At 45.5% G+C, this 26,042-nt stretch overlaps 1 protein-coding gene across 3 annotated transcripts in view; it reads right to left on the bottom strand.

Annotated features, from left to right (window-relative positions):
- Dlgap2 (DLG associated protein 2) overlaps positions 1-26,042 on the bottom strand; it is a 735,414-nt gene that overhangs the window by 48,343 nt on the left and 661,029 nt on the right. For all 3 annotated transcript variants that reach the window (XM_034520297.2, XM_076913868.1, XM_076913867.1), the window contains 2 exons: positions 6,420-6,567; positions 1,021-1,240 (listed from right to left, as the gene is read on the bottom strand). In XM_034520297.2, the coding sequence (XP_034376188.1) occupies positions 1,021-1,240; positions 6,420-6,567 (368 nt within the window). The remainder of the gene's footprint in view (positions 1-1,020; positions 1,241-6,419; positions 6,568-26,042) is intronic.

The following is a 26,042-nucleotide window of genomic DNA, read 5'->3' as shown; positions in this document are numbered from 1 at the left end:
TGGCATGAAGCATTTCCTTCCATAGTGCAAACAGCAGTACAGAACACACCCCATGACAGAAAATCTTCAGTCTGTTATTTGGTGGTGTGTGGGTCCTTGGGTCCTGCCTCATGTTAGCACTGAATAGTGAGGTCTGTTGTTAGCACCCTGACACCTCCCTCTGAACGCTTATTCTTTCTTGCCACAACCCCTACCTGTCTTCTGGATCTTGACATTACTTAATATGGACAAAGTATGTTCTATTTCTTCTTGGGACTATTTTTTAAATTCCTGTGATACGGCCACAGCAGTTCGAATCTTAGGCTATCTGGGACACCTCGTTTTTTTGATTCTGGGATATTTTACAGCATCTCATCCAGCCTTCACCTGAAGCATAGCAAACTTTCACTGCTCACTGTGTTTTATGGGTTTCTCTGGGCCATGTATATTCATTGTGTTATATAAATAATAATTGTGCAGTAAACTAGTGGGCAGTGGTGTTTGATCTAGGTTGTAAATCTTCAAGGTGCAGATACAGTTTTCTATAAGAAGGGAGGAAAACTGTGACATTGAATCCTCTAAGCTTAAGTTGATGAGGGAATTTACACTAACCACTGGCTGGTTCTGTACTGATGAATCACATTTATGGATCTGCTACAGAGTGGCAGTGACTGAGTCTAGACCCTGCAATGCAGAGCCATTACAGGGGTCACTGCGGATCCAACTAGACTTCACCCCAACCTCCTGAACACAAGCACGGCCCAGATGTTAGCACTCATTCCTGTCTGCTGTAGAAATCCTATTGAAAGCTGTACTTAATTGTCTTAAAGAACCTCGACAATTTATAGAATTTGTCCTGAGAGAAAAGGCAGTTATCTTTGAACGGAATGCTTCAGAAGGCATGTCACTATGTGGTGCTTGATAATTTCATCAAGCATATTTTACCTGCAGTGGAGGTGTATGCCAGTACCCTTCTAGGAAAAACAATTAAGCACACCTGTAGGGTTTCTTACAGGTAGGTGAAAAAGGACATTCTATTACCTGCTGTTGACCTGATGGTTGATGTCATGTTGGACGGTGTCATCACGGGAATACATTCATCGTCTTGGGAGTAACCAGCTTGGATGGCTCGAAGGTAACTGTGACTCCTTGTTCGGAAACACCCGGGAAGGTCAAGGGCATCCATGGCCTGAGATTCAACTTCACTGAAGACAGATTCACACACTGACTCGAACTGCCCATTGACTTCCGCTTCACTCATCTGGAACAGCAATAGCACACGTGACGCTGGGATCCATCGGGGTGATCACAACCACGTCACACGAGACACAGAGACAGAAAGCACTCACAGTTCTTGGTTACAGCTTTATATTTTCGGCGCAGTCTAGTTTGAAATTCGCCCTGGGAATCCATCAGGCTTGGGGGGCTGGCTTCTTTGGTGATTTCTTACAAAACACAAGGTGCAGAGCTAGCAACCGGTGATGGAAGTTCTGTGGACTCACCAGGCTGACAGCCATCACAGAGATCAGGGAACAGAGTGGGTGGGAGCCCCCTGAAACACCTGGTAGCAAGCCAAGGTCCACACTGCCAGTCCTTGTTCCTTCCCCACTGGCCCCTTCACCTTCCCCAGCTACCTACCGCTCGGGCTGACTCTGGGTTGGAGGCTGTAGAAGTAAGCACACACGTTCAAGTGCCTCAGCTACTTTTAGTTCATTTTCAGGACGTGAGAGTCAGCTGCTGCTCATTGTCATGGAAACGAATCCCAAATTTGGCAGAGGCATTCCTGCCCTCATCACCATTACGGCATCATGAGCAGAGTCAGGGTGGGGAAGACATGGCTGACTGGGAGGTGTTCTGTACACATGAAACATGTAACCTTGACTTAAATCCCAGGCTTGTATTTCTTTCCCTTTTTTGCCTATTAGCTTGAGACTTGCAAGTAGAGCAGATAAAGGCGATATGTCTTCAGCCTGTGTCTTAAGTTATACATATAGGTTCACCCTGGGAACCTGACTTTTCTAAATACTCTTCAGGAAGCACTGTGTTGGGCCTGTCAGCCCAGGTGAGCTCACAGGCTGAGCAGACAAAGACTGGATCATTAGGTCAGCCACGGGCCTCTGCTTAGGGTGGATGACCCCAAAGGACATGTTTTTCCTGATATATCCTGATGGTGATGTTCATAGGCACCTATCATATACTGTCCCTGAGCTGGAACTAGAGAGTTTAAACTGGAAATTCAATAAATTTGGAGCTACAGAACAGAGACCACGTTGAAGGGTTAGGTGGGAGAAGTGTGGGCATGGGGGGGTTTTAAGAAGCTTAAAACAGGGCTGGTGAACTCAGGATTATGCTGAGTGCTGGAGACAGGAGACTGACTGCCCAGTCTGTGGCTCATCCTGCTGTTCTCCCACCTCAATAACTCAGGTTTGGCAAATGAGTTCTGAGATGTTGACAGAATCTGGAATCAGAACCTGGAGAACTGGGCTTCTGAGCATGCTCAGGGTGGGGTGGGGGGACACTGTCTTGACTATGTTGAGGTGGGAAAACCCACCCACTGTGGGTAGCACCATTCCGTGGGTTGGATCCTGGACTGTATAAATGGAGAGGGGATCTGGGGAGCAGTAAGCACCCAGTGCTCTCCTTTCCTGATTGTGGACACCATGTGAGCAGCTGCTTCAAAACCCTGCTGCTCGACCCCTGGGCAGTGATGGACTGTACTATGAAGCTATGAACCACAACAAACTCCTTCCCCTTTAGGTTGCTTTTATCAGAGGGTTTTAATCACAGCAGCAGGAAAAAAACCCACTAAAATACACCTACCCTTAGAGTTCTCATGCACTATGGGTCTCTCTCTCTCTCTCTCTCTCTCTCTCTCTCTCTCTCTCTCTCTCCCTCCCTCCCTCCCTCTCTCCCTCCCTCCTTTCTCTCTCATGTGTCTTTCTGTATTGTCACAGATGCACAGGTGGTTAGTAGCATGATGGGAATCTCTCTGGGGGAGGCATCCAGCCAGTGTTCAGGGACACAGAACAGCACCTATGCTTGCTATCTGTTTTTCAACATCTCCAGTTCCCTTTTCAATTCCATCTCTCATATGATGGGTTAGTGTGGACCTGCACTCTGAGATCTGGTGTTTATCCTCAGTGCCTGATGGACACAGGCAGACCCATTTGTCCGTCCTGAGTATTACCATTCTCTACCTTGGCCCTCTCCTCCACTGCATCTTCCTAGCTGCCTGTGACAGAATGGCTGTCTCAGTAAAGTATGCAGAATCATGTCACTGCATACAACTCTCCATAGCTTCAGTGATCAAGCTTAGAGAAGGTTCTTAAGTGGGGCTTTCCATATTCCAGATACCACCTCCCTCCCCATGCAGGCTTACTCGTCTACTCTCTAACTGGACACAGGCTAAGGTCTTCTTCAAGCTGCTCCTTTTCCTCTGGTTTAGAATGTGAACAAGTTGCTTCTTTCTGCTATGACCATTTCTGCGTCCTCTGCCTCACTAGATAACTGTAGACCTTGCTGGGAAGTCACTTTATCAACTCTAAAACCACCAGGTAAGATTCTCATGCTTTCCCCATACCACTGTGACATCTTTGCTCCCAAGGCCAGGAACTCTGGCTCCTCTCTATCCAATGTGATGTTCAAACCAGAGTTCATCCTGTCTTTTCCATTGCTTCTCTTTCTCCCTGTCTCCCAGCATCACCCTCCCACATACACAGGAATAATTCCCATCTTATTCTTTCTGGTCCACTGCAACTGGTCTACCAAAAGTTTCTCAATCCTTGGATCATGTCGGCAGATAGATTAAAGGAAGATATTACTTTACAAGTCAGTCAAAGAATCAGGAGGTTAGGGTGATTCATAAAACCAGCTCTAAGAAGGATAGAATGGATTAGAACATGGCTGACCATAAAGGTATGTGATATTAGCTAGAGACAGACATCTTAGAGGACACAAGCTATAGCATGACATCATGAAAGCCTCAACCCATAGTAAGTAATGCCAAGAACACGTGGCTGCAACATGGACAAATCTTGAGGAAAATGTGCTTAGTGAAATAAGTCAGTTTCAGAGGGACACCTGCTTAATAGTTACATTAACAGCAGGTATCTAAAATAATACAAAAAAAATAAGGGTGGCTATGGGCTGAGAAAAAGAAATAATGTTTCATCTTGGGATGATGAGAGCATTCTGGGACAGAATGATTGTGATGGCCTAACTATGTGCACAATAACATGGTTGAAGTGAGATATTTCTATTATATGGCTCTATTATGTAATGATATTTCCTCCTGGAGAGCATTGGGAAGGTCTTAACACTGAAGAAGTAAACAACTAACAAGTCTCGGAAAGCTCCTGAAACTTAGATTTATAAGACTAGCCACCAAGGTTATATGAGCAGTAATCCTTATGGGGAGGAGAACCTTTTCAACCTATCAAGCTGACTGCAAATTGTACAGCAAGCTCTGGGAGTGAGGAGTAATGTTCCTGTGTCATTACCCATGCTGGGGCAAACATTTTAGAGATGGAGTTGTTTTTTAGCTGTCCATGCTCTGGTGAATAACTCAAATTAACTCAGTTGTTCTCCAAATTGGACTTTGACAGAATCGAAAGGTGAACCCCATGGAAGCACCCTTGAGTGTGGACGAGACTTTTCATTTCATATGGGGATAACTCAGTAGTTAGTACTTCTAGGTCTTTGTCCAACAAATTTGAAGAATAAATTTCATGGACAAATGGGGGATGGGTGAGATCATTTTAAAAAACTATTATAGAAAGAAATTTTAAAGAAGACAAAATTAAAGATTTATGGTTAAATTCATGGTTCTTCTGCTTCAGTCCCTGGGTGCTGTAGTTCCTTACAGGCATGTGTTACCATGCCTGGCTTCATACCTACTTGAAAATTTTTTATTTGGAAAATGAATTAACTGAAAGGGAAGGTGTTACCTTTAAAAGATGGAAGACCATCTCAGCAATCCTTATTCTGGGGTGGTAGCTGGTACAGTGTACACTGACTAACTGACCTGTGGATGCCCAAAGTCATCTTTGATCCTTCTATGTTAAAATGGAGAGTTCTGTTGATAAACTGGGCCACCATTGTAGCCCGATTCCCAGGCTCTGACTGTGTTCTAATCTTATTGCAAGAGTGGTGGGTATGGACATAACAGCAGCCTTCCAGTTGGCCTGCAATTGAGGACACATAGAGCATGGGATTTTGAGAGCTAAATCCCCATAGTCCTGACCTGTAGATAGATTAGGGCATCTCTTTCTGTGTTGTTTCTAACAGACCCTGGACCATGGCAACTTGACCTAGTATCTAGAAGAAAACTATCACTAAAGAATGTTAAAAAGGTAAAATCCTCAAATTAAGGGCAAGACTCTCCCCTCACTGCAGTTAGAGGAAAACTACTTGTGTACGACTTGCTGAAAAGAAAGGATGTAGGGAAACGACCTCTGGCTACAAGCAAGTGTTCACAACACTACCCATAGCCAGCGGATATCTTAGTGCCCGAGTTATGTGCTAATAGTATTTGTCATGGCCATAGCAACAACAAACATTGCTGTTATTGAGTACTTATGGTATACAGGACTCTCTCCTCAATAATACTCTCGTCTACTGACTTCCTTATTCTCCCAACTGTATAGAAAAAGACCCTGAGCCAAGGCTCTTCCATTCCTTGGCAAGAAAATCTTGGGTAAAGCTAATGAGAAGTATACATTGTCATTTTTCTTTAAAACTGTTTAAAATTGTTATTATAATTACATACTTTTGAGATGGGGGCTTACTGGTGGCCTGTAATTCCTGCCTCTCCTACCCCAGCTTCTTGTACACTGGGATTATTATTGGTATTTAAGTACTCTTTTTCGTAGCAGCTCCTATTAGTAAGTGGGTAGTTAATTAAAGCTTAGAAATTCAGTTCTTATGTGCTGTGCATCCCAGGATGCGTGACACCAGCAGTACCTGCTATGTGGGTGTAGACTGTCTGGTCTGTTTACCCAGGGGAGAAACCTAGGCCCTCTCCCTATGCTGGATCCAAACACTACTACTATGTAGTAACCCTGGCTCCTGCTTTGAGACTTGGTGCCTAGTGAGAAATTAGACCTATTCCAGGAACAAGTGACTTCTAGTTCTTCTCTTTCCCATGCCAGGTTGTTAGAAAACCAAGGCCTTACCTGTGCCAGGCAGATGCCTTCTGCTGTGTCCCACTGCAACCTGTGACAACCACTAGGCCTTGGTTCTCCTGTAGCCTAAGCCGATGAGATCATTTTGTTGGAAAAGGAAGGAAGCCCATGCTAAATCAAGAGAGACTGTTGTATATTCGTTGCAGGAGAGAGCTGCCCAAGGATGCCTGTGTGTTGTCTCCTGATAGGAGCCTCTTACCCCAGCATAGCTGTGGGGGCTGTACCCTACATTGAAAAGAAGCACAGAAGAGGTCCCACCTGGCTCACACAGCTGGCCTGGCTCAGGGTGCTCACAGCCCGCATGTAACTCTGGTTTCTGGACCGGAACTTCGGAGAGTTGTAGTTGACCGATGGGTCCAGGCTGTGACCAACAGGCACCTCAGTGGCAGCTTGCAGGTAACTCTGGCTACAAAGACAGAGAAGAGAGAAATGTGCTCTGTGAGCATCCAGGGAAGAGCAGAAGGAGATGGCTGCCAGTAGACACCTTAACTCCATGCTGTGGCTGGTGGGACACTTCCAACTGACCATCTTGAAATGGATGACTCTGCTTTATGCAAATGTTATGGGTCTTGCATCTACAAATGTGATTTGCATTAAAAGTTACAGGGCAGATTTGGCAAACTGCTTTGAGACTTTTTTTCTTTTAATGGCGAGGCAGTGAGGTTGAGATCACCATCCATTAAAGAGAGCATAAAACAGCAGCAGAACATCAGTGGAGTCCCTCATAACCCAGACAGCAGAAGTACAAACCCAGTGCCTAGATCTAAGCCAGACTCCTTGAGCACCCCATAAAAGTCTTGCTAGATCATTGGCAACTTTGCACACTTGGAAAAAAAAAAAATAAAGGTACCACTTTAGGTTTGCGTGTTTGTTTTAAAAGATATGTCTTTATGTTTATTCCTGCATATGAACATGTGCCAACGTGGGATTATGAGCGCATGAGTGAAGTTGCCTGCAGAGGTCAAAGGGGACCATCAAATGTCTTGCAGATGCAGTTACAGGTGGCTGTGAGCCATCCAACGTGGCTTCTGGGCACTGAACTCTGCAAGAACAATAAGGCTCTTAACTGCGATGCCGTCTCTCCAGCCCCTCACTTAGTTTGAAAGTGGGCAGATTATACAATACCCAAAGCAAAGAGATACAGCAGGGAGTCTGGACCAATGTGTTCTCACGATGACCGTTGTCTTCCGAGCCTCTTTAAAAGCAACATTCTCCTGCTTCCTATCCTGTTGCTTTGTAAGACATTAACATGTGGGAAAATGCGTGAATGTTCAGTAGCGAGAGGGTCTGCGTAGCCTACGTTTCTGAGAAATTTGTTAGCTTTCCTTTTAAATTTTATTGTCAAATTTTCCACCGTGCCATAAAAATTCATGGAGTAGTGTGGGAAGGCAATATCAATCACTCCCTCCCAGATTTGGAGCATGATAAAGCATTAGGTTTCCTGATGCAGCTCATATGTAGAGATATTCATAAATACTAAACAGATTCAGATTCCCCCCCCCCCCATGCCTGATGAACAAAGCAAATCCTTTCTTTGTACAGTGACTCCTTCTATACTTTGTTTTATTATTTATTTCTTTATAAATGGGACATCGGGTGAGGGGGCTCAGGCAGAAGAGGCTGCCAAGCCCACACACCTGAGCTTGACCCCTAGACCCATGTGGTTGAAGGGGAGAAACAATTGCCTCAGATTATCTTCTGACCTCCACATGTGCCTTGTGACCTCTCCCTCAAAGAAATACAGTCTGAAAATGGGAGCTCAGAGAAAGACGTATAACTATAAAAATCAATTTGGCAACACTTAGTAACCATAGACCTAGAGTAATTTTTACCTTCAAAGAAGATGCGTTACGTACTCCAGTCCCACTTTCCCAGGCCCACCTTCTTCAGGCCTCTTTCTTCCAGTGTTTCCTTACCATCTCTGATGTCTTACTTGCACGTCTACCATACGCTCCTGGTGTCTTGTTCACTAGATCTCCCCACTTATTAACATCACATACATACCATTCTCAAGTCATTTCTGGGGCTGAGAACCGTAAGAAGAACCAGTGTCTTGTAGACCTTGGTATCCGCTGTTCCAAGCCAGCATCTGGTGCCCTGACTGACTGACAGTGTCACAGTTCAGGCCCCTGCTGGTGGCTTACGTGAGAACCCGAGCACATAGTATCCAGTATCCAGGACTGTGTTTCAAACCAGCGTTCTCACTTTTCCCACAGCTGAGTGAGCATTTTAAGGAAAGCTGCACTCACAATAGATGCCGTTTGCCACTGACTATCACAGTAGAGCCTCCTAGGCATTTGACTGAACTGATGAAGCAGGCCTAGAGATATATTGCCTATGTGTGTGTTTACAGAGAGTGAAGCAGAGTCAGAGCCTGACAATATGCAGAAGTTCACTTTTTCTCTCTAAGATCAAAGCTTCTGGAAAGAGCCACAGTGGTTGAGTCCCCCGTTACGACATCTAGCATTCCCTCAGCATCTGCAGAGAACTGGTCCCATGGCCCCAGGACACCACAGTCCAAGGATGCTGATATACAAGTACTTCTGCATGCTCTGTGCGTGTCCCATGACCTACATGCCTCACATACTATAAGTGGCCTGGTATCTGCATATATCTTCCTCATCATATCCTTCTCTACCCTCCTCATCATATCCTTCTCTACCCTCCTCATCATATCCTTCTCTACCCTCCTCATCATATCCTTCTCTACCCTCCTCATCATATCCTTCTCTACCCTCCTCATCATATCCTTCTATACCCTCCTCATCATATCCTTCTATACCCTCCTCATCATATCCTTCTATACCCTCCTCAACATATCCTTCTATACCCTCCTCATCGTGTCCTTCTCTACCCTCCTCATCATATCCTTCTATACCCTCCTCATTATATCCTTCTATACCCTACTCATCGTATCGTTCTATACCCTCCTCATCATATCCTTCTCTACCCTCCTCATCATATCCTTCTCTACCCTCCTCATCATATCCTTCTATACCCTACTCATCATATCCTTCTATACCCTCCTCATCATATCCTTCTATACCCTCCTCATTATATCCTTCTATACCCTTTAACCACCTTCAGACGACTGACATGCCTCACACAGCAGCTGCTGGACATCATTTAGGTATCATTTAGTAATGCCAAGAAAAGTCTCTATATGTTTAGCACAGAGACAATGGCCACAGGTGGCCACTCACACTGGGGTGTCCCGGGGTCCCGGCGGGATGTAACTGGTCATTTCACTCTCCCTGATTCAGCATGGCACTTGCCTCACGGTAAGTTTCAACTTTTCTTTTTAGAACTTTCTGGAATTTTGGTTTTGAATATTTTTGTCTGTGGTTGTTTGAATCTATGAATTGGAACCCAGATGTAGAATGCTGATTATATTTTTAAAACACTGATAAAGCTCCCTTTAGCCTTACTAGGGTTAACAGTTATTTTGAAAGTATGATGGTTTACCTTTGCATAATACTGTGCCTCAGATGTCATGATCAGGGGGCTGGGTATGGGTATGGTAGCTCATGCCTGTACCTCAGCATGCTGGAGGCTGAGGCTACAGGGTAAGTTTGGGCAAGAACCTGTTTCATAAAACTAAAAGCAACAAAACCCTCAAACAAATAAATAGACAAAAAAAGGACACAAAAATCACATACCTGAAGACCGAATACCAAGAGCCCACTGTGGGAGGCACAGTGAAGCTGGACATGCATAGGGCAGGTCCACTGTCCATCATGGGGTAGCAAGTCTCACGCCGTGCTTAGCAAGGCCTTGCCATTGCTCATCTATGAGAGATTGTCAGCCCCCCACCCCCACCCCCACTAACATTCTGGAGTGGACTTCCTTCCCCTTGGCTTATTCAAAGTGGTGGTTTCCACTTTGTCATCTCAGTTGACAGAGCCTTGAAAAAGAGATGGCTTCCCACATAGGACGGGCAGTCGCTGGAAAAGCCTCAGAAGGAGACCATTTAATACTGTGTGATGTTTTTGTTCTAGTTTTTGCCTTTCAAATGTTGCTCACATTAGATCACCGTGTATGCATAAGTGAGGCAGGAAACCCATGCTGGGATCCCCCAAGAGCCACAAGTAATCTTCTGAAGGAGAACAATGGGCTTTCTAGCATTTCACACCCCACCCCACCCCATCCCCATTTGCAAATTGTTCCAGGTTATTTAGGATTAAATGCTTCACCTGTAACTTTAGATCTTTATAAAAATGATTTTACATAACAGAGTATCTGCCCATGCTAGTCTTTGAACACAGCTATTTAGACTCCTGTAAATACACTGGAAACAAAAAGAAAAGAAAACCGTCCCCGTTGAGTCACCTCAAAAAGCAGTGAGGAGTCGACTCGGTTTGTACTAAGGAGAAAAATAAGACAACAAGCCTTCATGTTCAGTGTAATCCAACCACAGAGAACACCTTTCCACATTTATAAATGGAACAGGACAGTGGTAGTACAGCCTTTCAGAAACAGCCGTGCTTCTTACCCCACTGCCTTAAATGGAGCGTGGTAAACCACATTAGGCGTGAGCGTGGCTCCTCCTAGGAAGTAGAAATTCTGCTGTCTCCTAGCACACGGTTTACAGAATCCACTAGTCAGTCTTGGCCCTCAGGCCAAGGCATATTTCCATATCACCCAGGTGTCTGCAGCACAGGCAACTCCCAGTCCTGGTTCAGTGCCTCTGTGAGGCCAACCGGCCTGCTGGCACTCCAAGTGTGATCTCACCACTCCATGGTGGGAGGTGCCCCCAGTGAGCAAACCTGTGGGTGCTCACTGGGGGCACCTCCCACCATGGAGCTCTTGGGGAAAGCGAGACTCCATTGCTTTGCTCCCCTTGTGGTGCTGGTGGTGTAGAGTTCATAGAGGGCCTGCACAATGGCTGGAGAGATATATTCTCTTTCTGAAAGGATAGCTTCCTCCACTTTGGTGATGACTGGTTTTTGAAAACTGGGGCTGCACCTCAGACTGAGGGCTCAGGCCATAAGTCTGGAGTACAGACCTGGTGGCCATGACACATGGGTGTGTACCTTCCTGGGACAGAGAACTCAGAAACTCAGGCCATGTGCTCCACGCCCACGGCTGTGACATGTTCAACAAGTCTTGCAACAAGAGTGTCTTGGGCCTGTGGGCTCCAGCTCTGACCAAGGACATTGTGACAGAGGCCTCCATGGAGCGCCAGCAGTGGCTACAGGTATACAAACCCTTTAGAGAGCCAACTGTGGAAACATCAGAGATGGAGCTTGGAACTGGGGTTCCTTTATCTCAGGTGGAGTCTAGGCAAGTGTGGAAAGAAGCAGGTTGCCCTGGAAAGCAAGCTCGCCACTGTGTCAGTCACCCTCCCTTTTGATGACCACGATCCTAAGTCTAAGCCTATATCTTATGTTAAACCTGAATGAAACCTTAGCCTATGCCTAACTAACTCTAATACCACCTCTCTCTGCTGTATCTCTCTGGTGCCTCATCTCAGCATCTTCCCCTGTGCCCTACCCTCTCCCCATCCCCTGGACTTCCTGTTACAGTCTGCGGCAAACCCTCCATAGAGAGTATTTGCCCACACAGGGCAATTCTGTAGAGTGTTCCTAAGCCACTGTGTCAGGAACAGTGTAGGATGCTAAAAACTGGAACCACAGCAAGAGGATGTTCTGCACTCCCTTGTGGAGTTCTTTGACCATCACACAGGGGATTGGGCTCACTATACTGGAGCAGCGTCACACGTAAAATGAACCATGGTGAACATCCATGGACATCGTGTTTAATTTGCTTAGAAGGATGTGGAGATGACTCTAGGGAAGTAGATGTATATATTAGTGATTCTGGAAGTTGACTGAGCTGTCTTGGGACACCCTCAGGGAGCTGAGGTAACAAGCCTGATCAGAGAGGAATCTGATTTTTGGCTAAAGTTTTACATGGACATGTGGGTCTGAGTTTGATTCTCAGCACCGATGTAAAAGCAAGATGAGGTGTGTGTGCCTACAATACCAGCACTGGGTTCTGAAGGCTTGCTGGCCAGCCAGTAGGTGATTAGTGAGCTCTACGTTCAGTGAAAGATGATGCCTCAAAAAATACAGTGGAGGCAACTGAGAAAGAACATGATGTCAACTTCTGGGCCTTCAAATGTATACACACACACACACACAGACACTCATACAGACACACATATTCACACATAGACATACAGACATACACTCACAGAGATATATACACAGAAAGACACACACACACATACACACACAGGCACATACAGACACATACACACACTCACAAAGACACATACACAGACACACTCATACTCACACAGAGACACACACAGACACACTCACACAGAGAGAGATACACACAGACACATCACACTCACACACAGATACACATACACACACAGGCACACACATCTGTCTGTCTGTCTGTCTGTCTGTCTGTCTGTCTGTCTGTCTGTCTATCTATGATGGAGTACTATTCAGCCATAGTGAAGAATCGTACAATTTTCAGTAAAAATGGATGGTTCTGGAGGACATTATATTTAGTAAAATCAAACAGATGGAGAAAGACAAATACCACATGTTCTCCGCCATTCATAGAAGATGAAAAACAAGTTGACTTGGCAGTAGGGTAGTGTGTGTCAGAGACCAGGCATGATATTCATTAGTAAGGTAGGTAAGGGAAGCTGGTAGGATCAGTGCATGTGTGCATATGTGTTGAAATACCACAGTAAACCCTAGTGAGTTAGACAGCTGGTACATGCTGACCAAAATAAAGCAATTAGACAACCTTATCCTTTAAGACCTTCAGATGTGTAATGGATGCTTTATGTAATGCATGAGACATAATACCTGTTTACAGTTCTTTTCAGCTGTTCTCAGATTTTTTTCACTGGGACCTTGCTTCCCCCTCCTTCTCCTCTTCCTCCTCCTCTTCCTCTTCCTCCTCCTCTTCCTCCTCCTCCTCTTCTTCCTCCTCTTCTTCCGCCTCTTCTTCCTCCTCCTCTTCCTCCTCCTCTTCCTCCTCCTCCTCTTCTTCCTCCTCTTCTTCCTCCTCCTCTTCCTCCTCCTCTTTCTCCTCCTCCTCTTCCTCCTCCTATTCTTCCATGTCCTCCTCCTTCTCCTCTTCCTCCTTCTCCTCCTTCTCCTCCTCTTCCCCTTCCTCCTTCTCCTCTTCCTCCTTCTCCTCCTTCTCCTCCTCTTCACCTTCTCCTCCTCTTCACCTTTCTCCTTCTCCTCTTCCCCTTCCTCCTTCTCCTCCTCCCCTTCCTCTTCTTCCTCCTCTTCCTCCCTCCCTCCCCATTTTTTTTTATTTCTTCATGGTGGATACAATTGGTCTAACCTTTGGTTTTTGTTATTTTCTTTTTCCAGATGCTGTGATTTACTTACTCATCTGGTGCCTTGAGCTACCTGGGCTTCAGTTATGTAGTCTGTGGGAGGCTCCAAGTATTGTCCAGCAAATACTCATCACATTTTCATTTCCTATGGGATTCAACTGAGTCCTAAACTTGGTTTGGGAATACAGATTTTTTCCCACAGGTTTTGGGGTCTTCTGTATGGTTCCATTGTTTTCTGTGCATCTTTCTTGTCACCATGGAAACCTGAATCTCACTGTTTAATATACTAGTCCACCAAGATGCTGGCTTTCTGCTGAAGTCCTTGCTACTTAAGTCTCCTGGAGGGAAAGCATGCAGGTCATGTGACTGTAGAGAGCCATGAGAGGATGGGGCTTCTCTCTCCCAAAATAAGAGCATCTTCCACTCTCTGCTTATTTGTCTTCAACTGCTGTGTGTGTTCCAGTGTTTGTCTTCTGTATTTAGGTTGGTTCAACACAAGCCATTGTTCTGGTACCTGATCTGCATTTTTAAGCCATGCTGGCATTTGCTGTATGTTTGGGCAGTTTCATGTCAGTCACTGGCTGTCCCATTGTGTGCTGATTCAGAGAAGTCTGTGCTGACTCCCACCATAGACTGAGATGCTTTGCCTTGTGGTGAAGTTCAGACATATGCCAAAGATTTGCAAGAAGTGTTTGTGCCCAGGCTTTGATAACTTGTCACACAAAACTGAGTTAAGCCATTAGTCAGTCAAGTATGATAGTGGCCACGTGAGAGAGAGAGAGAGAGAAAAGAGAGAGAGAGACAGACAGAGAGAGACAGAGAGAGACACACAGAGAGAGACACAGAAAGAGACAGAGTGAAACACACATAAACACACACACACAAACACACACACACACACACACACACACACACACCCTATGGGTGACTATGCCACCAGTTCTTGACTCTGTGTCTGTGTGACTGAAGCCAGCCACACTGGCTATGAGACCATACCTCACGCACTGGGAAACTATACATGAAACCAACTCTAAGCCGACTTCCTTCCCATGCCTAGAGCCCCATGACTGAGCTCTGCTTCCAGAAAGGTCCTTGGTGGTAAGCCGTTTCCATTACAGGGTCCAGTCCTGCATGTTCAGACTGTATTCTTTCTGCTTAGCATGCTGGCAGAGCCCACATGTGTTCCTGAGGACATGTGTGGTGACTAGCTGGTTTCCTAGACGAGTCCTTGAGGAGGGAAGCGACATCAGGCATTATCTTGTCTTCTGAGGCCCCCCGGCTCTGCTAAAAGGCTCCTTTAGGTCCATTTGCACTGAAAACACTGTTGGCTCTAAGACCTTTAGACCTTGATGTGTCTCACAAAAACTGGTCCCACCACTAATGTCTGTTGAGGCTAACTCCTGCACAAGGAAGACATTAAATCCTGCAGCAGTCATCATTTCTGAGATGTGTTGTAAAAATTCAACTTGTAGACAAGTTTCCCTATAATCTGTTTTTTTTTTTTTTCTAGGAAGGCACAAAATAGAAAAGGGTGCTATTATGTTCTTTGCTCTGTTGGGACTGGATGTGACCTCAGTGGAAGCTATACCTAGCCTGACTTTGTAAAAAAGAATGGCTTCATTGAGAGGTGACTGCATGGCTGCATCCCCTGCTACAGGATAGAGCTGAGATTTTGGCACTTTGATTGTATAATTTCCCATCCTGTCTTTACACACCTGCAGTGGGTGATCATGGCTCAATGGTGAATTAATAACTTAATGGACAGAGACGGGCCTGTAGGCTGTTCTCAGAGCTAAGAGTGCTGTTGGCTTTAGGCCACTGCTGTTCTTTTCTGTGGGCTTGCATGCTTCATTTTCTCCTTAAATGGACATGCCACATTCTGGGTCATGGGCTTGCAGATGGAGTAAGCCTAAAATCACTGGGGCATAAAAAAAAAAAAAAAAATCTCAAGTCACCAACTGAACAGTTCACCCTGAGTGGCACCCTGGGGCAAATAAGACCACATCCATATCTACATTAAAGCACCTAGTGTGTGCTGTCTCCACAGGCTGTCACTCTTGTGAATTCAGCTCTCTTCACCTATTGCTGTGAGAAGATGCTCCGGGAGAACAGAGGCTGCCCGATTCTCTGGGACTTTGAAGATAATCTGAAGGCCACAGCAAGCTCTGCTGGAATGTGCTTTTTCCCACCTATCCTTCAAAGGTGGGAGAAAAAGAATGCCCGGGTGAGGTCAGAGGATATGGGCAAATATCGAATCCCTGATTCCCAAGAAGCCATGGTTACATATGCTTTACTCCCCCAAGGGTGCAGTGTTTAGGGTCAGCAGATTGACCTGAAGGTGATACTTTTTAACAGTGGAGACTATGGAACCCCTGTGCTGTAGGCTGATGGGCTAGCTCTGAATGGCTCTGTCACGATGGCTTCTGCAGATAGAAGTGATGGCACCATACCATCTTGTGACAAGGATCAAGAACAAGCAGGAAAGCCACACTTCCCTGTAGCAGCTTGCTCAGGAAGCTCTGCTGTCATGGCAGACCGGCCACAGACACTCCCACTTGTCTACCATCTTGTCTCCAGAGAGGGGACATGGAAGGTTAACAAACTCCTCCTTAAAGAGACACTGCAGGTGGTTTACAGACCAGACCACATTTGAGGAATTCACTCCACTTAGACAGAAGGTCAGGAAGCCTCTTAAGGACTGTTCAGAAATCAAGATTTTTTTAAAAGTCAAAGCATAACAAATGTGTGAAGTCTATTTTCTGGTGTTGGGAGGTGAATTTTTTTCTGCATTTAGAGGAAACAATAATTCACTCAAGATGTTTCCCCTGATAGCAGAGCCACACTTCCTGGAGAGTATGCAGCTCTGGAATGGTTCAACGAGCAGCCATGACACCTGCAGAGAGGAGTCAGCAACTGCCTTCCTTTCTCTGCTGTTCCATCCCTCAGTGTGTACTGTGTCTGGTCCAGCTCTGACTCAGGCACCTGCAGGGAAGGTGGGCATTGGGATACCTAAAGCAAGCAAGGAGACAAGAGTCCCAATTTATCCTGGGTTGAGAAGACAGGCCTCAGAAGACACCACACACTGAGGTGACCAGAGTTTAATAACTCTCACGGAATCTCATCAAATATTAAATGATCAAATATTGAACCACAGCTTCCTGCCAGGAAACTCTTGATACAGAAGCTTCCTACCCCTCCCCAGGTCCACTCCTTGGGCAAATATTACAGAGATGGGAAATCTGTATGGCTCAGCTGTCGGAGCTGTGATCCAGGCCCATCTGTGTGTGGAACTTCGGGGAGCTGGGCAGCCTCCGATTCCATGCTACTGTGGGGACATGATAATGAGTTAGCAACGACATCAGTGTCTCATCTGGAGGTTGTCAGTCTCCAGCCAGGTCTGAAAGTGTGATAATAGTCATATTAGACACAGAGTGAGATATGGTTCTCAGAGCTCAGAAAGGCTGAGGGACTGGAGGCTTTCTGTGACCCCAGCCCTCCCTCAAAACCATAACTGAGTGCAGCCCCAGACAGCACTGCAGAAGTCTGATGACAGAAGCAGCTATAGACAACAGTGGACTAGGGGATGAGCTCACAGCATACTCACCCCTGATCTTTGTAACTGGCTAGAGAATAGCAACACCCGCTCTTCCTATGTAGTTTGATTCCTTTTAATTTTATTTGATCTACAATGAATGACTTTGAAAGTTGTTTACTTGGTCCCAACCTATAGCTGATCCAGAGACACAGTCCTAACTATGCCCTACCCCACGGTCCTCGGCATGCTTGACACTCAGGCTTACTCCATTTTCTTCTCCAAGGCTGAGGACTATGTCCACCCCACTGTCTCTGCTTTATGACTGAGACCTGTCTATCCTCCTGTTCTCTGCAAAGGCTGGTCTCTCTCTCTCTCTCTCTCTCTCTCTCTCTCTCTCTCTCTCTCTCTCTCTCTCTGTTCTCTGCAAAGCCAAGGTCCATGCCTACTCTATGATCCTCTGCATAGTTGAGTCCCTTGTCTGCCTCATTGTCACCTTCAGGGCTGACACCAACACCCATTCTCTACATCCTTTGTAAGGCTGAGGCTCATGCCTACGTCACTGACCACGCTAAGACCGGGGTCTGAGTTTACTTTGCTGACCTCTGCATGGCAGAGAGCCCTGTCCCGTCTATCTAGGCTTCACAAACCGAGCCTGGTCTCTCACATTTCCTACATGAGGTCTTCAATGCAGGTTGCTGGTCCATCTGTCTGACTTTAGACTAAGGTCCCAAGTGTTGGGTGTCCTCGCTGGTCCCTTGCTTCTTGCTTTCCTACCGAAGCCTTCAGGGAGGCTTGCTGGCCTCTCAGTATACAGAGCATGATCTATCTCTTCTTTATCTGTTGTGCTGGTGAGGATCTTGTCACCTGAGGAAGTGGGGCTGTGTTACTGGGGACCTTATAACAGGCCTCCCTGCCTCTGCCCTTGTGGCTTTCTTAGAGTTCCCTTTACAGCTGGAACAAGATGATCATGCCCATATCCTTTAATCTCTGGCTCCATCTCTACCTCAAATGAAGATGACTATTGGTTTGCAATAACATGACCAACACACTCTGTTCTTCCACCTCCAGCCTGCTGTGTTTATAACCAGTGTTACTACTGTCCCCTTTTGGGTAACTGTTCTTACCATACTCAACTCTTCCTACCATGAACAGTGAGAGATAGAGATAGAGAGAGAGAGAGAGAGAGAGAGAGAGAGAGAGAGAGAGAGAGAGAGAGAGAGAGAGGCGCCACTCTGAACTCTGACTCTCCTGAATGGTGAGAGGTATTCCCACCTTAGGTCATTGGCCAAAGTGAACTCTGACTTTCTTGAATGGTTAGAGGTGTTTCCACGTTGAGTTACTGGCTATTATGGACTCTGACTCCTCTGAATAGTGAAGCACATTCTCACCTTAGATCACTGGCCACGTTAAACTCTGCTTCTCAGGAAAGGCGAGGTACATTCCCACTTTGGGCCATGGCCTTGCCTAACTCTGTCTCCCGTGAATGGTGAGGAAGATTCCTGCCTTCGGTCTGTTTTTTTCCCTGTAAATACCTACAAGCCCAATGGGCTCCATGTCACCTTTATAGAGCCCCTGCATGACCACACTGTCTCTCACTTCTACCTCCGTCATATGCTGTCACATGAGCTGGTCTGGTCCCCCCACTCTGGGAGCTTTCCCCATTCTCTGTGGCATCAGCCCTGTGTTCTGTTCTCGATACGCATTGTTCTTATGCTTAATGCCTGTCTTCTTTGAGTCCTTAGAGCCAGGGACTTTGATGGCTGAGTTTGTCTATTTGTTATATGCTTAGAGCAGCCTAGACCTTCTGAGATATACAGGAATTTCCCGTAGTGAGAAGACTGTGATACACGGGAGCCGAGTGGATGCCTATGGGATGAAGGAGCTATAGCTGCTGCTCTTTATCAGGGGACATGCCTTCTGCTATGTCAAAGTCTCTGAGTTTGTAGCCTGGGATGATCAGTGGCAGCCTGCCATGGCTCAGGCAAGTCTGATGAGGTAGACCATACAGACAGGCAGAACTAAGCAGCCATGTCTGAATTAGGCATTCACACCTCCAGCTGTATCTGGCCACGGACAGTACGCTGTCAAAGTGTGTGTGTTTCCTATTTTGCTTAGGACTTTAACTTTCAGTGTAAAGAGTCTTGATAATATACAACCTGTCTAGAAGTGGGTTTTTTTTTTTTTTTTTAAGGAAATCTGATTTCAATAACGTACTAGCCACAATATATCATTAATAAGAAATACCAACTGTTCTCTAATAAAACATTATTCTACTCTATGTGCCACAGTAATACAATCAACACATTTTTCTGAGCTTTGCACATATGTTATGAACAATACTAGAGCTCAGAAATATATTCATTTATTCTTCTCATACATTGGCTTATTGGGTGAGCTCTTGCTGAGGACCTCAGGGTAGACTCTCTGGCTCCAAGTCCATGAGACGTAGCAACAGACATGACTGACAAGGCTTGGAGTCGGGAGTAGGCACCAAAGGACAACCAATGCTCAGGAGAATAGAGAAGGACAAGCAGGGAAAGCCAAAATCAATCAATCAATCAATCAATCAATCAATCAAATAAACAAACAAAAACCCACAACTAAAATCTTTATGATAAACAGCCAAGAACCACCGTTACTTTCTCTGTGTTCTCTCTCCATGGAATATTGTTCCTCACTCCTCAGCCTGTCTTCAGGCTGGAAGTGTTTCCCGTGGACAGGCCATAAGCTTTCTTTACTCTCTGGTTTTTGTTCCTTTTGCTCCTGACTGAATTATTTGTAGTGACTTCTGTCTTTGGGTTTCCCGACTCAGTGCTCGCTTGACCTAGTCTGCTGTGGAATGGTAAGCCTTTTCGGTTCAGCTGTTATCTTCATGATGCTTTGTTGTCTTCGGATGCTCGCTCTGTTGAAAGCCACTTTCGTCGCCTATTTCCTCGGCTGCACTGATGAGCACTTTCATGACAATCATTCTGAACTCTCTGTCAAACGGATTATGTACCCCTTTTTTTCCTGCGGTTGGTTTCTAGTTCTGCTGTTTGTCACTTTTGCTTTTTTGCCTTCCTTGCTGGTGTCTGCACATTCGGGGAGACAGGCTCTTCTCCTAGCTTTGCCTCACATGAAAAGAACTCTAGCTTATCTGTTGGACCAGAGATTTTGGGCGTCTCTGCCAACCTTCCCTTCTCAGTGGGAAGTAGGCTCCTTTAGGCCTGCTTGCTTTCTGCTGAGCAGGAGGGAGGAGCCATAACACTGATGGCTGATGAGCCCATTTCCAAGATAGCTACAAGCTGCCTGACCCACCAAAGTTCCCAATGTTAAAGAGATGCGAGCCTTAGCAAAATAGCAATATTGGGAACGTGTACCAACCTTTCTCCCTAGAGGAAGCTGATCACTGGGATTCCTGTCACCTGCTCTGCATGAAGCAGGGTGAGGACATATCCTACTACCCCAAGCCACCATTTCCACTCTCTCCAGGCAGCTGGACTCTGCACATCATTCAGGTCTCCAAGTCAGAAGCCAGACCTCTAGGAAGCCCGCTGGAGAAGTTGGGGTGGTGTCCTTGCCAACCACCCCATTTCTTCCCTGGGATGAGAGGTAGGATATCTCTTCTGACATTATGGTACTGTGCCAAGGGGTGTGGATTCTTGTGAAACTCTTTCTCAGTTTGGCTTTATAAGTGCCTAAGCTGTTCAGACAACACTCTGCTGGTTTCTGGATTTATCATTCAGGGAAAGTATCCATAAGCTATTGCCAAATTGGAATGTTTGTGGGGAAAAGGTTCAGGTCTTCCTCCTCCGCCCTCTTGTTGATATCTCTCCAAGACTGTATTTAGTAAGTGTGGGGAGCCGACAGAAGGCGGCTATGATCCTTGCAGCCATCTTGAGCCATATACCCTGACAAGAGACTTGATTACAATAGCCTACAACAGCTGAGCACACTCTGATAACATCTTGTTTTAGATACCCAGGATTTTCCCTTGGGTGTGTGAGACTTAAAGGTGTGGGACTTAAGGGCGTGACTTAGAGATCAGATTTAGACACAAGACCTAAGGGCATGATTAAAGACGTAACTTAAAAGCATGGCTTAGAAGTGAGACTTATAAAAGGCGAGAGGCAGACAGAAGAAATGATTACTAAGTATTAGGCACTTGGAATTGGCACTTGAGACTCAAGACAGGCAACTAGGAATTAGATATTTGTACTTGAGTCTAGGAACTTGGAAGAACTTGGAACTAGGGACTAGGAACTAGGGACTAGGAACTCAAGACTTGGGACTTGGACTAGGAAGAAAGACTGAAGAATAAACAGGATTGAATCACACTCTGTCTGGTCTCCATTCTTCACGTCCATCCTCACTCTTTCTCTTGCTGAACCCCTACCCATGGACCGGAGCAGCTTGGGGCAATACAGGCTCTAATAATTTAGTCCCCAAGGCTTTTGGCAGTGTAGGTTCCAACATTGACAGAGCGGTCCGAGACATTTTGGCCCCCAAATATGGGGCAGCTCAGGCCGCAACAAGTAAGGCATTATTTAATGATAGATGCCTAGTTTGATAAGTAACATGCATACTCTATAGCATGAATGTAAAGGGCAACAGAAGGAACTCCCGTCTAAGCCACTGTTACATTAGATGTGCATGTATTCACTTGCTGCGTACACATTTAAGCTAAGCTGTTACCTCACCAGTGTAGTGAAGCCACTCCGATGCTGTAGTTGTGTAGCAACGGTCCCTGGACATGACAGTCCGACAGTGACTGTGGGATAGAGAAAGAAACGAGTGCTCACTGCCTTTACGACCGAAGAAGTATTAATTTAATCAGAAAATACAGAGAAATGCCAATGAGCCAAGTATGGCAGTGCACAGTTATAATCTTAACCCTTGGACCCTGAGGCAGGAGGATGGAAAGTTCCAAATAGAAGGGCTACAGAGTGAGAGCCTGATTCAAGAAAGCAAAAAGGATCGTAGGAAATCCCTGCAACTAAAACACAGTAACCACACCAAATGGAACAATAGGAAATGACAAATGAAAAGTCGCACAATGAAGACATCCCTAAATGGGAAATCGTGCACATGGACCAGGGCACTGGAAGGAAGGAAGGCTTTGTGAGAAGCCCTGGCTGAGGACAGAAGGTGGGATGGTCCCTGCAGCCTGGATGGGATTCTGTGATGCCACATAGAGCTGTGTGAGGCACTGTGCTGTGGGATCATCTCAGTCTCAGGGATGTCTTTCTTGAGTGAAAGGAGTAAAGTCAGGGGAGATGCTGTTTGGGAGAGGAATGGAGGAGGATGCTGGGTCATTCATCATTCCATAAAGACTGGAGAAACTGGGGCTGGGGTCTAACTCCATCACAGTGATGGGGCCAGGAAAGCGCTGGGGGAAGATGGGCATCAAACGGGTCTTTGTACATTGTCTAGCTTGTTCAATTGCTAGGTTCAATTGCTAGTACCAGGGAAAAAGGGAAACAATAGAGACAGGAGAAGAGGAAAGAAGAAAGAGAGAGGGAAGTAGGGAGGAAGGAAGGGAGGGAGAAAGGGAGTGAAGGATGCAGGGAAAGGGGGAGAAAGGAGAAAGGAACAGAGAGATTGGAAAGCAATGTGTAAAGATTTGGCACAGGTTTTATGATTGGATAGTTTTGCTGAACACAATTGACCTTAGTATAGTACAAACAGTCAAAAACCCCCAAACCAAACCAAACCACAATCAAAACCAATCAAACAAAATCACAGCAGTATTCTCTGAAGAACTGTGATAAATATAAACTGGTCAGAACCAGTAGATGGAACAACATGAGAGCTGAGAACAGGAGGCCCTCAGCTGCTTGTAAAATCAGTGTGGCGTGTGCTGAGATTCTGTGGTTAAGAGACCAGGAAAGCTGGATGCAGAAGGCATCAGACACAAGAGGAAGTGTGGCTGAGAGGAAGATGAAGCGTGAATGCACAAAATACACTGGTCCATGGGGTCATTACATGTCAGATGGGATAGTGTGTGGGATGAATACAGACCAGAAAGCCCATCTGATACCCACCTCCCTATCTACTTCCTGGATCCACTGTCTCATGTCTACAGAAGGAGGTCTCTGTTGATCTGTGAGACTCAGAGGCTCTTGGCTGTGAAACTTCTCTAGGCATTGTTATCTTCAATCAAAGCTTTATACTTTGCATTAGAATTAAGTTCTTAGATGCAGAAGCATAAGGCCCAGAACTATCAATGCATATTACAAAATGAATACAGGGGGTCTCTTATTTTAGTAAAGTGTATAAATCCAGTCTTGAAGATGATCCAGGATCATGCAAAGTAGATAAGAGCAGACAAGAGGCAGGAGGACCATAGGTACCTGCAAACCTATGTCCTCCTGTGCACAGTGATTCTGTGTGCATTCTATAGAAGTCTGGGTTTGAGCTGCCGACCCATCCTGCTTGGCCTAGAAAGATGCTCAAGGGCAGGACTGGATGATGCTGTGGGATTGAGCCTCCGAGGGAGTAGTCAAAAGAGAAATGCTGGGTAGGAAGGAAAGAACACTTTCTGTGTCAGCATAAGAAGAGTGAGGAGGCTGAGCAGGTGCTCATCTGAGCAGAAGAGCAGAGGCAGACACAGGCAGGTCTTGGGAGACAAGGCATAGCCTAATGTGCTTACACAAGGCCCTGGTGCTGGAAGGACCAAGAAGGATGATTCCTAGAGACTATGGAGGAGCATGCCACATATACACCCAGACCTGGGGCTTTGGAACCACAGAATTGTGGAGTTTGTCCAGTGAAGGTATTCTGCTGAGCAGTGCCCAGAAGCCAGGATGGCCTGTCCACCAAAGTGAGTGGTAGCCATGGATGTTGCTGTCTCAGCCCCACTCCAGAGTTTGTCTCTTTCCCAAGGGAGGTTACATGCCCACTGTTTCCAGGGAAACATGATTGTCTTTAGTACTTTTACACTTTCACAGTGGGGGCATAAAATGAGGCAGTGTCATTGGAAATAAATGTCATTTTGGAAGCTTTGTCACACAGGCTTCAAATGTTAACTCTATGCATAGCTTTTAATATGTAATGCAACTGTCTGGGAAACATATTTACAGGTTACCAGGGATCTCAGAAGACAATAGTCTCCCTTTTCGTATCTTGTCTTATGTTAACATGACATACATTTTAGGTAAAAAAAAAAAAAGTAACAAAAAACAAAACGAACAAACAAAATAAAAAAACAGAAAGCAATTAAAAATAAAGAAAATAAAATTGACTGGCAAACTTACCACCTAAAGACACCAATGATTAAAATTTTGGCACCTCCTTTTTTTTTTTTTTTTTTTTTTTTTTGAGACAGAATTTCTGTGTAGTCCACCTGTCCTGGAACTCATTCTGTAGACCAGGCTGGCCTCAAATTCAGAGAGCCACCTGCCTCTGCTTCCTGAGTGCTGGGATTAAAGGCATTCATCAACAAGCCTGGCAACCAACTTTTGAAGTTAATTTCCTAGAGTCGATTATGATTGCTTTTTTTTTGTGTGTGTGTAGCAAGATGTGGTCCAATTCCACAAGTAAAGGTCTTTAGATGATTAATGTCCAAGTGGCTAGATTTTCAGTAAAGCAGATGACCCTTTGGAATGGACTGGGGACTCATCCAATCAACAGAGGATTTAGGAAAACAAAACCAAAACCAAAAACTGGGTTGGGTTGCCCAAGCAAGAGAGAATCTAGTCTCCAGCCAGCCTCTGGCCTTCAGACTCAAAGTGCAATATCCTCTCTTCCTTGGACCTCCATCCTATACCTGCCCTGTGGATTCAGACCTCAGCCTTTCAAGTGTTCAAAGGCTGTTCCTGAACACCTTTCTCTGGATGCACTCACCAGCTCCATGTGTTCCTGTCTCCCTGTGATGGTCATGCTACTGAGTAGCAGGTCCTAGGCTCTGAAGCCTGACCTGCTCTGCACAGGAGCTCAGTGTTGCAATCCTGGTCTGCATAGGGTTGGGTCCTCTTAGGTCCACTAGGACAGGAAAAACACTTGCCTTTCTGTGTTCTTCCTAGGCAATCTGGATGTGCACCCCCAGGTTTATTTGGGAGTAGGTAGAACCAGCTCCTGTCAGAGCCAGGAGCCTCAGGTGGTGTCTACTTGGACATCCATCTTGGAGGTAGCATCAGTGGGACACATTCTTCTCCTGTATGATCATCCAGCTCTACTCCTGTTTCCATGACAACGCCTGGGTCCCCAGGATACTTGCTGCATGATGAACTGTAACTGGAGGAGTCATTTCTGACCATGATGCTAACTCCACTCTCACTAAGAGGGCCCTCAGTTTCCCCATCGGACTTTCTACATACTTTCTTCATGATTCTACCACGAATGTTGAAGATGGTTGGTCCTCGGGAACCTAGCAATGATCTCCTCAAAAATAATAATGCCACAATTTTCTTTATTATGAAAAAGATTGTGACCCCGGGAAATTGATAATAAACAAATGAATCACAATTCCCCATTTTAATGAGGACTACTGTTTCTAATTATTTATCATAAATAATAGCGACAGATTCAACAACATCTTCTGGGAGCCCTGCTTTGCTTAAATATTTGCTACAGACTTACTGCTTCAGTAGGATCCAGAGAGAAACTGAGGTGTGTATTTTTAAAACATAGGTTGCCAAATCGCTCAATGGGAGAGATCCTGAAAGCGGTTTTAATTCAAGTCAAAACACTGACTTCACAAAGAGATACAATTATCAAAATTTCACTTTGTAAAACCCTGAAGATGGCTTTTGTTAGTTTTAATCGAGTCTCTTGGTGTGGGTGCCTTTGCTGGTGGCCTGGCCTTTCACATTTCCTTACTGGCTTAGTTAGGTGATGATCTACAAAGTCAGTCCTCATATATTTTATTTTTTGGTAAATAAATACATGAATTGGTATAATTAGGTATCATACTCCAAAGGAGACAGTGACCTCAACAGATTCCTTTGTCTTCACCATTCAAGAGCATTCCACATAGTGTGACTTAGTGTCTCCTCACTGTTTCCAGCAGTGGGCTGACTGTCACTCTGACTCTGATAGTGCCCTAATC

Source organism: Arvicanthis niloticus, chromosome 16, assembly GCF_011762505.2.
Source record: "Arvicanthis niloticus isolate mArvNil1 chromosome 16, mArvNil1.pat.X, whole genome shotgun sequence".
Taxonomy (NCBI): domain Eukaryota; kingdom Metazoa; phylum Chordata; class Mammalia; order Rodentia; family Muridae; genus Arvicanthis; species Arvicanthis niloticus.
Note: the sequence above shows the minus strand (reverse complement) of the source record. Positions and strands in the feature narration are given on the sequence as shown.